General features: G+C 48.3%; 2 protein-coding genes across 2 annotated transcripts; both read right to left on the bottom strand.

Moving 5' to 3' along the window:
* Positions 1-29: 29 nt before the first annotated feature.
* On the bottom strand, positions 30-7,299 carry LOC118497252 (low-density lipoprotein receptor 2-like). The gene is made up of 8 exons (XM_036011107.1): positions 7,287-7,299; positions 6,845-7,057; positions 5,131-5,325; positions 4,423-4,638; positions 2,593-2,831; positions 1,597-1,726; positions 1,180-1,364; positions 30-351 (listed from the first exon to the last, which is right to left on the bottom strand). Exons 1-8 carry the CDS (start codon positions 7,297-7,299, stop codon positions 160-162), a joined length of 1,383 nt encoding a protein of 460 aa, XP_035867000.1. The 3' UTR covers positions 30-159.
* Positions 7,300-7,688: 389 nt separating this feature from the next.
* Positions 7,689-15,297, bottom strand: LOC118497278 (low-density lipoprotein receptor-related protein 4-like). Its single transcript, XM_036011122.1, has 4 exons — positions 14,953-15,297; positions 14,036-14,161; positions 12,415-12,639; positions 7,689-8,047 (listed from the first exon to the last, which is right to left on the bottom strand). Exons 1-4 carry the CDS (start codon positions 15,167-15,169, stop codon positions 7,689-7,691), a joined length of 927 nt encoding a protein of 308 aa, XP_035867015.1. The 5' UTR covers positions 15,170-15,297.
* Positions 15,298-15,700: the final 403 nt, after the last annotated feature.

The following is a 15,700-nucleotide window of genomic DNA, read 5'->3' as shown; positions in this document are numbered from 1 at the left end:
TCAAAAGAGTGCTTTGGGATTCTGCTAATCTTGCTCTAAAGACAGACAAAGCAGGCAGGAGCATTTAGGACCCGAGAAAGAGAGGTTTGCATTGGCATTCCTGGCCGAGTTAGCACCTGGAAGCTCGTGACCCAGCTTAGGAGACACTCCCAGCTCCAGTTAACCTGCTGCTTTACAGGTGTGGCCGTCAGGCTCCAGCAGGTAGCCAGGGCGACAGGCGCAGCGGTAGGAGCCCTCGGTGTTGATGCAGGTCTGGCTGCAAGGCCGAGCCCCCGGCCCCTGGCACTCATCCACATCCTGGCAGACTCGGCCACTGCCCTCCAGCTCAAAGCCTCGCTCGCAGGCACACATCTGAAAGAGGTTAGCAGAAACATTAACACTTTCTTAAGACAGTACACCACTGATTTTTCTGAAAAGGCCTTGACCTTGCTATAGAAAGCATATGGCAATACATTCAATTTCAGTAACTCAAATGGTTCTTGGAATTTTGAATACAGTTACTCTGTTCTTCCTAGCAACCCTGCCACATATCTCGCACCCTGCCACCACCCTGGGCCTGAGTTGACAAAGGTGTCTGAGTTCAGCACAGGACATCTGGAACCCCAACACAGTCAGTAAGTGAAGAGACACACAGACTTAACAGACCTGGCTGTCCACCAATAGAGATGCGACCAGGACCAGACACCAGAAGTTTTCCTCTACTCGCCCATCAGAATCAGGGTCACTACTATGGTCAGCCAACTAGGCTACAACATAGGCAGGTCTTAAAGTTAGGGCAGGTCACATTGCATGTAATTCACATGGAAAAGACTTCCATGTGGGTAGGTATTTAATTTCCTGAGCTACAACATGAAGGAAGGGTTATTTGGCTCTTGGGACAACCACAAAAAATTCTGGCTGAGCCTTAAGTGTGACCCAGAGTTTGTGACTGGGCTGGGAAGAACACTGGATGTAGAGTTTCTGGAGTCTGGCTGATCCGGTTCCAGAAAGCATGAGACAGGAAAGGGACGAGACAGGACTCACCAGGAGCCCGCCACAGTGCAGGCACAGGGACACCCCTGCCTGGGTCAGGGCAGCTCTGCCGTGTAAGACTCAGAGCTTGAGGAGCAGCCAGGAAGCTGCCCCCTGCACTGGGCCAGGTTGACAGTTGCTAGACATGCTAGTAAGAGACACACTCACAGGACCTCTTGGGGACGGGTGGCAGGTGTGGGAACACCCTGCTTGGCTGCATGCTGACCACGAGCACTGTCCACCCTCGTCGGAGCCGTCGGCACAGTCCTCCTTCCCGTCGCACACCAGGCTGAGGTTGAGGCAGGCAGAGGAGAGGCACTGGAACTCAGAGCTCTGGCACTTCTCGGGGGGGCCTGGAGAGGGTGACTTTGTACCTTTATAGTCCACCCCACAACACGCGCACCCCCCACCCCGCACAGCCAGGCTCCCCTGTGTGCAAGATGCCGCCATTCTGGTGAGGAACAGGTTTCCAGTCCCATAGCACCTGCTTGCTGAGCTGCCTTCTCACACCAAGCAGAAGCCAGTGGCAGGAGCCCCTTGAAGTCATCTGCCTCCCCCGTTCAGTGAGGGCTCCCCCGCACTTACACCCAGCCTCGTCGCTGCCGTCCCTGCAGTCGCGCTGCCCGTCACAGCGCCACGAGTCAGGCACACACTGGTCCGCACGGGCACAGGGCCACTGGCCAGAGCCACACCGAAGCCCCTGAGGGTCACAGTTCTAGGGAGACAGTGGGAGACTCATTGACACCAGCGTTCAGCACCCAGGAAGGGTTTTCGACCCCAAGACCCTTCTGCAGCAAGGCTGGGTACATCCTAGAAACTCGGAAGTGACAGGAATTATGAGAAATTCTTCCTGTAGCTGGAGTTTAGGCGAGAGGTTCTAGGTGATACAAATAGGAGTGGGAAATGGGAAGAAATGTCTTATTCTGTCAAAATAGGAAGTCTTCATTTAAGAGGCATAAGCAAAAGGACCTGCTCTGGCAGCTCTTCTCCAGAGTCCTTCCCACCTTGTCTGATGCACACCCAACACAGTGACAGTGATTCTGCCCCTAATGGGACTTGGAAACTCAGGTCTTACGCGGGATGGACAAGGAGGAAAGGAGGGGTCACCATGTACCTGCTACAGCCCAGGGCCACTCTCAACCCCCCAGACACTACAAGGCACATCTTATGCCCATTTTACTGATGAGGAAATACAACACGAGGGAGTGAGTACTTTCTAAAGGTCAAGTGCAAATAGTAGGATTCAAGTCCAAGCTGCCTAGCATACAATGTGGGAACATCGTTGTGCTCCATGGTGACAGGTAAGCAGAGCTTCCAAGCACATCTCCGAGTGGGACAGCTAGGTCACAGCTCAAGTCATACCGAGGCCTAACACTTGCAAGTCTCCTACAACAAATAACCTCTTGGAAATTTGACTTTCCCAGGAGGCTGCTGGCACTTGGATACAGCTATGAGTGGCTTTCTGCCTGGTGATTATGGGGGACCTTTCTGTCCTTGTGTCTCCCACAAGTTCCACAGGGGAGCATGCGTTACTGTCATGATTAGAAACCAACTCTCTGTTTCTGAAAGAAGAGTGACTACCTTCTCGTCACTTCCATCTTTGCAGTCTAAGTCGTGGTCACATATCCACTCCGCCAACACACACTCCCCGCTCCTCGGGCACTTCACCTCCCCTGGCGGGCACCGCAGGGGCCGGGCAACGGGGCAGCCTTCTTCGTCCGAGCGGTCCCGGCAGTCTCGGTTCCCATCACAACGCAGAGAATATGATATGCACTGGCCGTCCTCGCATCTAAACTCCGACACGCTGCATTTTTCATGGGCTGAAAGATAAAGCTTTGGTTAAGAGCTCAGCCAGGTGTAGAAGTGATTTCAGGGCAAATAAAGTGGTTCAGAGACCCCCCAGTCTTGTGCTGGCATGTTGGGAACTAAGCCCCAGCAGGCATTGGGGCAGAGAGGGGGTTCCCGTAGAGTGTTAGGCCAGACAAGGCCTATCAAACTAGCCCAGAAAAGCCTTCTGTCCTGGGGAATGATGGCAGAGGGACAGGGGTGGAAGGACCTTGGGATAGGAAGGAAAACAGGCTTCTCCTCTGGGACCTTAATGTCATCTGTGAAAAAAAAAAAGAAGAAATTCCCCACAATATCCCACATACTCTGTAATTTATGTTCTTAGACTCAATTCTTATAGACAGAAATTGCTTGGCTTGGTTCAAGAAAAAGGGTGAGGCCCTCAGCAAAACTATAAATATATATTGAAAATTATACCTCGGGCACCTCCCTGCTTCCTTCCTGTGTCCGTTTCCTCCGCTGTCCTTACAGCCCAGGGCAGGCACGTCCTCCGGCTACCCAGTCTCCTCCACATCTAGACACATCACGGTGCCTCGCCCGCTCTCCAGTCTCTCTTCTACCCTCATCCCTTAACATGATTACGGTCTTTGAAACATGTCATTAGGAAAAAATAAAAATAAAGGCTGCATATCCCATAAAAACGAAGGGAAAGCAACGGCTCCTGCAAATGTGACAGCCCACCTCACGAGAAGATGTGGGACCAAAGTGAAACCCTTTGGGGAGGGTGATTTTATCTCGCTGGGAAATAACACCTTATTTTGGTAGCAGGCTGGTTTTCCACTAAGGGAAACCCCCTGGTCATGCAAGGGGGGAAGTTATAGCAGGATCTTCAAGGTCCCTGCCACTCAGAAACTTTCATCTTCATCTGCTAGCTATGTGGCAGCGACAATAGATCTTTATTACTTGTGGATTCAGTGTTTGTGCATTTACCTTCTTGCTCAAATTTACTTGTGACTCCAGAAGTCAATGCTGCTACAATCTCGTGCTCATTTGCCAAGACACACCAAGCAGGAGAAACACGGAGTTGGCCGACACATGAGTGCCCAGCTGAGGCCGAAGGCAGCAGCGCTCGGCCTGCTGGTCTCACTTCCCATACTGCACCTAGAGTCCTACCTGCAGTCTCTGTAAGGCCACGCTTTTCACGCTTTTGTGCTTTTTCGTGATTTTGCTCTTTAAAGTGTCCCCCAGGTGACGTGCTGACGCACAGGTTAAGGTTCCTAAGTGCAAGAAGTCTATGATGGGCCTTAGGGAGAAGCTACGTGTGTCAGATAAGCTTTGTCCCAGCGTGAGATGCAGTGCTGTTGGCTGTGACTTCAGCGTTAATAAGCCAACGATGTCTGTTAAGTTGTCTTTAAACAGAAGCATATAAAACAAGGTTGTGTATTGACTGGTTCAAAACATGTGCCCAGACTTGCAGAAACCTCACCCTGTGTTTTTTCTAGAAGCAACGATTCAATATCCACTAATTCAGTGTTCTATGGCAACTTCATAGGACTTCACTACCAGGAATAAGGAGAGCCAGCTGAAATAGTTTAAAGCACTCCAAAGAAGTTTCACGGCACTTACTACATCCTTGTTCATCTTTTTTGTCAGAACAGTCCAGGTTGCCATCACAGAGCCAGCTCTTAGGGACACAGCGGGTCTTGTTGTCACAGCGCAGAGAACAGTCCTCAGTGGGCTTCCAGCAGTCCCACTCATCTGACCCGTCCAGGCACTGCTGGGCCCCGTCGCAGTGGTACTTCGCCTCGATGCACTTGCTTCCATCCAGGCACTGGAAGACCCCTAAAATGGAGAGGGCCAGACACTAGCACCATACACTCAGACTAAAGCTTCAAAATTAGATGCACTCACCCTCATTCTGGAGTTTGTGGGGCCAAGAGACTGTCTCTTACTTGAGCTCCATATCTCAGCTGACCCACAGCAAGCTTTAACATAGCGTTCTGGCCAGTTCAGTTAGCAAGCCAGCCCAGGCTGTTTACATATGGCCTCCCATTTGCTGGGTTCTTTTAATGACTTGTTAGAACACTACCAAGTGGTCCATGTGGGTCACTCTGTGGCTCAGCCCAGATGAAGGCAAATATTGGAACACCTAAGTAACTATGAGGAAGCCAAGAAGCAAGGGAGGCTCACAGAACCAGTATTCAGACAGACTTGTATTATGGTGACTTACCTCGGGAAAGCAAGCATGGGTATGACAAGCACTCTGGCAATTCAGACCATACTTTTCCTCAGGGTACCTGGCCCAAAAACTGAGAAGAAGAGTTAGTGACAGACCTGGTCTGTTGCAGAAACGGGGACAGTTCTCTTCATCAGAGCCATCCTGACAGTCACGCCCACCGTCACAGAGGTTCTCCCGAGAAATGCATCCCTTCCCGTCCCGACAGGGCACAGAGGACCGGGTGCAAAGTAGAGGGTGCGGTGGAGGAAGAGTAGGAGGGGTGGTTGTGGCTGCTTCTTCAACCCCAGGATCTAGAACAAGCAGTTGCTTCAGCAAGTCAGTCCGTGAGCTGCGGAGCTACAGCTCCCTCTCACAGGAAGAGGAAGTGAAACCGACCCCAAGCCTAGATCTTTGCGTTGAGTGTGGTACGTTCACCCATCATATATTGGCTTCAAATTTGGGCAAATTGTTTTCTCCTTTTAGGTCTATTAACTTTAATCTTATTTTTTTTACCACCTAATGCTATATCCTGGGAATAAAAAATAAAGTAAATTCTAAAGATAAAGACTTGCTCTCTTTGGTTCCCTGCTATAGGCTCTACAGTCTAGGACAGGGGCCGGTACCACGTGGACACTCACTTGTTGAGATATGTAAATTATGCTACGAAAAATGACCAGTTAATACTCTTTAGCAACTATCGCAGCAACCTAGCAGATTTGTTAGTAGAATAATCAAAATCGGATTTTTACCAAGACGTTGCCTGTTCATTGACACACTTTCCCACCACAGAAATATGTCCCTGCGCCTGATGTTTCTTAACCTTTAAGATCAGGTTAAACCAACCAGTGAATCAAAAAGTAAGACCATTTAGCCCTGGCTGGTGGGGCTCACTGGGTTGAGAGCCAGCCCATGAGCCAAAAGGTCGCTGGTTCGATTCTCTGCCAGGACACATGCTGGGTTGCAGGGCAGGGCCCCCAGGTTGGGGGTGTGTGAGAGGCAGCCAATAGAGGTTTCTATTGTACATTGATGTTTTTATCCCTCTGTTTCTCCCTCCCTTCTCCACTCTCTAACAAAATAAATAAAATCTTTTTCTTTTTTCCTTTTAAAGTCAGACAGTTTAGACAGAAGAGGGAGATGAGAGACCACAATGGTTGGGTACATAGAAGAGAAAAGCTCTGTCCCTCTTCATGTCCACTCTTCCTTCAGACTGCTAGCTGCTTCTGCTGAGAAAGCCCCTGACTTCTGTGATAGGATTTCTTTTTCTGCCTCAAGGGCCAAAATCAGACTTTTGCGCTCTGTGCCAAAGGCTTACATGGGTGGAAAAAAATATAAACCAGCCTCAGGCAGGTTCACCTGAATGACAAGGCACAGCTTCTACAGAAACGGAGCACTGCTGATCTTGGTGTCCATGGCCCCAGAGCAGGCTTGCCATGAGTCCTCCACAAGATGTTACAGCTACAGAGAAAGGGGGTTCCTTAGTGAAACCAGTTTGGGAAACCACTTTAGAGCAACTTCAGTGGATCCCCACACTGCCAGACTCAGAGCTATACTGTGCTAACGTGCAAGGCGATTGTTGAAGGGCCGCAGCGCGCCGACTCCTCTCGAAGCGCTGCTCCAGAGCTTCTGTGACTTAGCAGTTTTGAAACCCAGGTTCATGTCTTACTCTCCAGGGGCGTGGACAAGTCAAGGAAAAGGCCTGCTGAACTGTGGGTTTGGACAACAGCCACACAAGCATTAAGATGCCTAGGATTTTATCCTACAAAAACACACCAAGAAGAGCCAGGTAAAGCAGAGCTCAGCAACTAACTTCACAGAGGAGCACTCACTCACCTGGAACCTCCTGGCTCTCGGCCAGGATGACCACTTTCCTCACGTGTGGCTCTTTGGACACCAAGAAGGACCCCAGCGTCTTCCTGTTCCAGAGCACAAGAGCCGCTCCACTCGCGGTCACCAGGTAGGGCGCGTGGGCAGCTATCACGCCGTCACTCCAGGTCTTGTTCAGAATGTACGTTCTGTTTTTTAGCAGACTTAGACTTTGCAGCCCTAAGGAAGAGTCAAGCTCTTGCAAGCTGATACAGAACACATAACCGGTGACAGTGGGGTACGATTTGATCAAGGTGCAGTGACCCCAAATTGAAAATAAGCACAGATTCTCCCTGTTAAGCTTTGTAGGTTTAGTTTTGTAGTTCAAGATAGTCTGATGAAGCATGCAAAGCTCCAGGAAAAGGAGAGGCTGAAGTCTGCCATGCGGGCACATCAGATGTGACCTTACCATCATCCTCCATGCACGCACTAAAGCAGCCGGTCATCAGCACGCAGCTGCTAGACCTCGGGGATGGCTTTTCAGTGAGAAGACTATCAAATGGGGCTACGCAGTATAACTTGTACTCGTTACCAAGTTGTAACCAAAGCACCTGTGTTTCATTTGTCATGGAAGTTTGGTTCCATCACTTCTACAGAGGCAGAAGCAAATTTTGAAAACTGCAAAAAGCTATTAAGTATATTATTTCTGGCATTTTCTCTTTTAAATCATAAATCTAGACTTATAGATAAGGACTGAGTTTGTTGTAAGTGACTCGTGTCCAGCCTTGAACTATGAAAAGCAGAATTAGAGCTTATGTCTGCCTAGCTCTAAGGACAACCAGAATCATTACACTATCAGCAAGACTCTCACTCATCCCCTCAGGCTCCTCCCGACTGCACTGGCTGCGTGGTGCTTACCGAGCCCCCTGGTGGTCCAGAGGATGCTAGAGGAGCCGAGGTCCAAGGCCATGTGCGTGTCCGCCGTCCAGGTGCCTCTCCAGACTTCCTGCCTGTTTTTGCCATCGAGGGTCATACTTTGCAAGTGTTTCCCACTTTCCACCCAGTAGAGCACCCTCTTCGGCCAATCGAGAAGAAGATGAAGTATGATGCTGCTCGCTCTGTAGAGCGCACGTGTGTCTGGGCCAGCAATCCTCATTCTCTGAATGACGCTTCGGTCGCAGGCCAGCCAGAACAAGTGCCCAGTGGCTATGTCCACGTTTGCTGAGCAGACTGTAAGGAGGAGAGTAAGTCCCATTAGAAAGGGCAATCCAATGCCCTTTCTTTTTTTAATTTTTTAAAAGATTTTATTTATTTATTTTTAGAGAGGGAAGGGAGGAAGAAAGACAGAGAGAGAAACATCAATGTGCGGTTGCTGGGGGCTGTGGCCTGCAACCCAGGCATGTACCCTGACTGGGAATCGAACCTGCGATGCTATGGTTCATAGCCCATGCTCAATCCACTGAACTATGCTAGCCAGGGCCAAATGGCCTTTCTTAAGTTTTGGGTCAAGGGTGGAGGGAAGATCATTGGGAGATGTAAAGACCAGTCTCTAACAAAGAGCAGCCACACACCTTGTTTGCATGATTATTTCCCATCATGCCTACTCTGTACCAGCTCCGTGTCTGTCATAGGAGCTCATTTAATCCATACAACCAGCTGACAAGGCCAGACACTCACGGCATTTTATAAATTACATAAGCAAGTGGCAAGGCCTGCATTTGAATGCAGATCTGCAGCCTCAGATTCACAGCCCTTCCTCTTTAGTCAACTGCAGGACAAGGGACCAGGACTGGAGCTGCTACAGGAAAGCAGGCATGGAGCTAGAGGGACGTCACCGCAATGGAATGAGAGAGGTTGTCAGCAGAATGGATGGACGGTGAGGAGATCTACAATCAGAAGGCACCCATAAGGTAGGGACCAGGGACAGAAAAGCTATGAAGTGTGGCTTCTTAGATGTGAATGAATAACACTAACCTACAAAGCACTCCCCCTACTCCCATCCTGCCCAATGTGGGTAGCTGTACAATTGGGTCTAAGCAAGACATCACCTACCCTGGGGTACAGGAGAGCATAAAGGTTAGGACCAGGAGTAGGCTAGCAAGCCAAACTGCCTTGTTGGAGACACCTCCAAAGTAAGGTATCAGTTCACTCCTGTGCCCCAATTTCCATGAATGTATTAATATGATAGAAACAGTGCTTCTCTCATAATGCAGTTATGAGGGTTCCAGTGAGTGCATACAAAAAGCTTAGGATAATGTCCATTGTTTTTAGAGCAGTGAGCTGGGCTGGCTTGTACGAGCTCACAACAGCCAACTGGTAAATTCGGCAATTCTGTAAGCTTGTTATTCAATACGACCATTATTAAAAAGTAAATTCTATCCAATTAAATCATATTTGAAACAAAACTAAAATCCTTAAACCACTGCTTAATTTCCTACACCTGACTCTTACCTATGCTCTGGGTTTTTGACACCTACCGCATCCGTGCGGTGGGAACACGACACGGAGGTCAGCTGCTGTACGACCCCTCCCATCGCCACCTTTAGGGGCGTCACATTGGCAGTGTGCGGTCCGGCACTGTGGGAGTTTTTACAGCACAGAACTCAGCAAAACCTACAAGCCTAAAATATTCCCTCTCTGGCCTCTTACAGAAAGAGGTTGCCAACTCCTGGTCTAGACTTAAAATGACAGAGAAAATGTTAGTATTTCAGATTAGAGGTATATGTGCCGTTACACTTTAAATGCCACAAAAAATGAGGAAATAGATCTGTCTAGTATTTGAAAACTATTGTCCAGCTCTGCAAATAAGTCACTTGTCCCCGATGAACTAATTCCAACTAGTCTCCATTGTTTCACTTTTATCTCACTTATTTTTAGAAACACAGGTGTCAAACATTCACATTAAGACGACATTCACTCAATAATGGCATTGGAAGTCGAGCACTTATCCATAGTTGGGTTTTGTCAAATCTTGACTGAATTGCAACTACAGACTGGCTAAGATCCAAGAATTCAGAATAAGAAAACGAGCTATGAAAATGAGTTGGCCAAATAAAAATTACTATAAAGAATGTCATAGATCTCATTATTTGTCAATTGTACTATACACCCTTTATAATAGTTAGCTTTATTATAAACATATGTAGGCATATGCATGCACACTCTTCCCCGCAGAGAGCCAGTTGTTGAGTATATCCCAGCACACACTCGGTACACTATTAAGAATTCAAATGTGAACCCCCGGGGAGGCTGACCGACAGGCAGGGCATGGTAGTGGGCCATGTGTGACAGACTGGAGAAGCCGGTACACACAGGGTGTAGTATGCTACAAATTCCTCCTACCTCCTGGGTCTTAGAGCAGGAGCACGTCTTTACTACCCCTCGTGTTTTCCTGTGGAGGGATTTGCCTAGAATCATGCTTCTGAATTCTCCCCATACTCCTCACGTCACTGTTGTCTAGGAAAGACGTGACCCTAAGGGGGCACATTAGTAAGAACAGACCCATCACACTTGGTTCAGCTTCTCTCTTCTTTGTTGGGCTCTGGCATCTGCAGAGAACAGGTGCTCTGTCTGGAGTTAGACTTAACCTTGGTTCTACTCAGGTTCAAGGTCGAAAACCCAGGGTCACAGAATGGGGCCTTTGAGCAATTCTACACGGGTTCTTACAGACATGCACTCTTGTCTAAAACAGGATTCTGAAGCCCTCCCAATTTCATCTGAATTCTCCAGCCTCAGTTTTCCATACAAGGACAAGATTAACAAGAGAAGGCACCGCGGATGCCCGTGCACTTGCTGGGAGGATAAGCTGGTGCTCTGTGGTTGCCAAGAGGCCCTGAGCTCTGTGCACGGGCCACGGCAGCAGGGGCTGAGCTGACTGACACCTAGAGAAAGGCTGCCTGGCGTTGCCAAGCGGTTCAGCCTATGTAGGAAAAACACCTCTGGGCGTCTCCCTTACTCCTACACAGGACTTCTGACATCACGTGTGTGGGATCGTGCCCCAGCACCCAGCACCACACAGTTCTGACACCCCAGCAGGGGTCCTGCATTCCGTTCGGCTCTGACACCATCTACCTGGAGGCAGCATCAGGTCTGACAGGCTGAGAGCTCAGTCCCACAAGACTGCCCCCACTGTGGGGGCCAGTCACAAGCCCCAGCTTGTCACCTGCACTGACCGACTGGCTGTAAATCACAGTTCCCACAACCCCCTCCTTGGGTTCAGTAATTTGATACACTGGCTCAGAGAACTCAGGAAAACACTGATTTACAATTTGCTAGTTTATTACATGAAGGAGACGCACGAACAGCTAGATGAAGGGAAGCACAGGGGAACCCCTTGTGTCTCAGCTCAGAAACTTCTGGCCCCATGGAGCAGGTGCGTGCCACCCTCCCAGCACCTGGAAGAGTTTGCCACCTCGGGGGCTCTTTGAACCCCATTTTTATGGAGGCCTCATCACATCTGCGTGGTTGATTGTTAACTCCGTTTCCTGCCCTTCACCCTCTCCAGAGGGTGGGGGTGGGGCTGAAACTTCCAAGCTTCTAAAGATGGCCTGGGTTTGGGGTGACCAGTGCTCACCCAGGAGCCACCAAGAACTGCTCACGGTAACAAAAGATCTCATCACCCAGCAAATTCCAGGGAATTTTGGAGCTCTGTGTCAGATGCGCCAATGACTCAAGAAATTAGCAAAGATCTTAGAAGCTCTGTTCCGGGGAGCAGAGACAGATATATAAGTAATTTCCCAGCCACCTACCACAAGGACTGAATATTCAACACTAGAGGAAGCTCAAATGAAATCGGCAGCCTCTTACAATTCCTTGGTATGGTCATTATAATGCAGCCCGGGGAAGGTGGCATTTTAAGTAGGTAGGAAGTCATTCGTGAGCAGAGGTTTCCTAACAGCCATCAGCTGTGTCACGGGCCACCGACGTTTCAGTTTCCCCTGAGAGCTCTCCGGGACCGAAGTCCTACGTGCCAGGCGCTGCACTGCCCACGGGACTCTGGGCAGGGCCAGCCACTCCATGGTAACACATGCATCCACGCAGCGCTTCCTTCGGTGAAGCAAGTGCTCTCAGCACTCAGCACACGGGGCACACCCACCCAGAGATCGAATCACTCACCCGAGAGTTCAGGTCTCCGTTTAAATAAAGGAGGTGTTTACACTTAGCCTGAGAACAGGGAGCCGCGGGGTGGAGTGTGGTATTTAGGAGTGTGGGAAGGGAGAGAAAGTATGTATTACCATAGTAAGAGAATATCCTGTTAGTTTTCTCTGAAATCTGCATTGCAAATTACTTCTAAATCAGTGTAAGAAAATCTGCAATGAAAAATTGGAGTATTTAAGGTCCATATCTATCCTATTCAGACTTAAGGCCAGAAAAAAAATTTTAAACTTATTATTGACCCTAGGACTTCCCAAATCACAGTAGTCTCGTTACAGTCTGCACACCTCTCATAAGAACAAGACACAATATTTCAATCAGTTAAAAACCACTGTTTGGCGTTAAGTTTGATTCAGATCATGAACAGGTAGGGTTTTTGCCCCTTTTTAAAGTTTGGTGCCAGAAAATAAAGGACAAATCCAGAACAGCTACCCCCAACTTACCTGTCTGCTCTGTCCAAATCTCCTGCTTCTCTCCCGAGTAGCCGGTGGAGCAGAACAGATGCCCCTCGGCATTTGTCCAGTAGACGAGGTCTCTTTTCCAATCCACATCCAGGAGATAGATGTTCCTGGGATGCTCTTGAACTAGGGTTCTCTCTATCGCAGTTCCCATAAAACCAACTTTCAACACGTAGAGACGTTTGCCAGAGGAAAACACTAGTTTTAAATCTACCAGGGAAAAGGAGAGATTTTCTGTTAGTCATTTGTTAGATGAGCCCCATTCTCCCATCTTGAGCATTAATCCCCCTCTCCAGCCGAGGCACCCCTGGAAAGGGGCCTGAACCAAGTTCCCTCTGGAAGCACACACACAACAAGAATGCCCTCACTTCCTCGGAGAAGGACTCATTTGGGCAAGAGATGGTCAGCCTTCCCAAGACACTGAGTCCTCTGAATTTCTGCTGCGAGGTGGACACAGAAACCCGAGCATTACAGCTGGAGGGCTGCTCCGCTTGACCAGGTGACACCATCAGGTCCCCGCCCGGAGCGTGCAAGTCTCAGTACAAAGAACTGCAAACTCCATTGCCCACTGAAAGAAAAGTTGCTTGGGTGGTGAACTGTATACACAGTGTTCAAACTGCAGTCTAGGCTGACGGCTCGGGTTTGGCACACCAGCTTATTGCACCGTGACCGCCTCTTGGGGCTCCCTGTGAACTGCGCTGCTTAAAGGTAGAGCACACGCACGTTTATGTCATTTCTTTTTCTTCAGGTCTCAGTGTTCCGCAGAAAAATGTCAGGCAATTTGGATAGAGAAGTTCGATGACTATGTAGCCTTTAATATTGCGAAGATGGAGCAGCAACATGAAGGACTATGTTCACAGTATTGAAGTGGGCACTCTGTTTTCAAACATAAGTCAGAACACACCGTAGTCATAGAACTGTAGAGGGTTTCTTTCTTCCTCCAAATTAGTTGTTGTTTTTCATGCAAAACTGTGGAGTGGAAGCCATTTTTTTTCCTGTTATAGAACTAATCAAACCCAAAATAGCTATTGATGGATAAATGAATAAACACAATACAGTACGTATGTGTGTATATATAATGGAATGTAATTCAGCCTTAAAAAGAAAGAAAATTCATGTTACGGTGCAGATGGACCTTGAAGACATCACGTTGAGTGAAATAAGCCAGTCACAAAAGGAAAAATACTGTATGATTTCACTTATACAAAGTACCTAGAGTCGCCAAATGCAGAAACAGGAACTAAGATGCCGGTGGCCAGGGGTTAGGGAAAGACAAATGGGAGTTATAGTAGAGTGGGTGCGGAATTTCAGTTTGGGGAGATGGAAAATTCTGGAAGTGGATGGTGAGATGGCTGCACAAAAATGCGAATGTAGTTGGTGTCAGTCAACTGTCTACTTAAAATGGTTACAATGGTACATTTTACGTTATGTATATCTTAGCCCCTCCCCCCATAAAACCCAACTGAGGTCTTGTGATAACAAAACATTTATCAAAATCGGTTGTCAGTATAAATGTGGTTAATCCAAAAACGGAAGCTACATCATTCCCAGGACCACCACGGGACGTGCCTCCCCGAGCCAGGCCCGCTTCCCCCGGCGGACTTACCGCTGCATGTGCCGGAAGGTAGGAGGGACATTCCCTCTGGACAAGCACACTTATAGCCCTTGGGATGGACAGGGGACAGGAGACATAAGTGGCTGCAAGAGCCTGGAACACAGGCCGAGTATCTGCCTATTTTAAAACAGAAACAGATTAGATACGATTTCAGGTGTATTTATCCATACGAGTTCAAAAATTAATACTCAAGGGGAGGTTAGCCGTTTTAATGACAGGAGGAATCCCATTATACTCGATACCTCCAGGCGAGGCATGCTGACCTTCGGACACTCATGGTCTCCTGCCTCTCGTGCAGTCAACAGTATGCTTAGGCCAGCAAAGGTTCAACAAACAACATCTTTTCTCTCAGAGTTAAGGCAAAATGACGGTCTAGCTTGCTTATAGGAAGGTTCCCTTAGAAGTAGACAGCGATCTGGGATCCCCACTTTGGTTAAGTTTCTTGGACCCAATTAGGAAGCATTCTCTGAGTAGAGCCTGACATACAATTTCAGATTAACAAAGACTTTTAACCCCTACTCAAACACATCCTTTGACATCCTTCTCTAAGCAGAATGCTGGGCTTGGTTCATTTTCTGTTATCGGTTGTCATTGTTAGCAAATGAGCTGTTCTAGCCCTTCTGTGAACAGCTTGTAACCCTGTGTGTGTATTTCAGACATTAAAAACCTGGCATTGCCCTGGGCAAGCACAAGGCACATGTCTGGGACGAGTTTCCCAGTAAATGTGTGTGTTCAGTCCATCTTCCTGAGAAGTCCTGTATACGTCTGGAATCATACCCAGAGCATTGCCCCTGCCTCAAAACAGCAAGTTCCAACAACAGACCATGATAGAAACGTAGGTACTTTCTGTTTACTGTTTAGGGTACATACTGAGTCATAAGCATTTCAAAAGCAAGCCTTGGACTTACTCTTAGGCTGTTGGGATTTGTGGAGCACTGAGAAAGCAGACACGGAAGCATTTAGCAGCATCGTTCTCTCCTTTGGCGTGCGGGGTGAAGTCTGAAAGAGCTGTGTTCCATTTGCCCAGAAGAAAGAGTTCTCAAATACAGCTAGTCCTGCTGGATCTTCGTCTTCCGAGAAGACCTCAGGAAAGGTGTGCCTCCTGCTGCCATCCACATTCACCATCTCTACGGACTGAGGGATCGGAGAGTCTCGTGAGAGCAGGGAAGCGTTAGCAGCAAGTGCTGACGATGTCAGTGCTCCTCAGTTTCTTGGACACTAATTAAATATCATGTTGAATATCACGTGATATTCACATGATAGGGATGGGCTCATCTGGGGGACTCATGGAGGTGAATGCCAAAGCCGGTGCATGGGACTGCTCCTTGTACAAATGTACGTTGTACGAGAAGCTACTATAACTTATTGTCTATGTCCAGACATTGTACCACATCCTTTCCCAATAGTCTCCAACTGCCCTCTGAGGTAGGACCCTCTCTCTTCTCAGAGAGGGTAATGAAGCACCGTAAGTAGGCAAAATCACAGCCAGCAGTAATGGGCTTAAAAACATGACTTCCAAGCCTATGCTTTAGCCACCATGTCCTTTAGTGTGATGCTTCCAAAAATGAAATAACGTGAGCTGTAATATTTAGAATTAGAAATATGAGTACAAGGTACTGAAGTACCTGAGTAACTGCATGCTTTCAAGAAGTGGCC

Source organism: Phyllostomus discolor, chromosome 11 (genome assembly GCF_004126475.2).
Source record: "Phyllostomus discolor isolate MPI-MPIP mPhyDis1 chromosome 11, mPhyDis1.pri.v3, whole genome shotgun sequence".
In the NCBI taxonomy this organism is placed as follows: domain Eukaryota; kingdom Metazoa; phylum Chordata; class Mammalia; order Chiroptera; family Phyllostomidae; genus Phyllostomus; species Phyllostomus discolor.
This window is presented reverse-complemented; position numbering and strand designations above follow the sequence as displayed.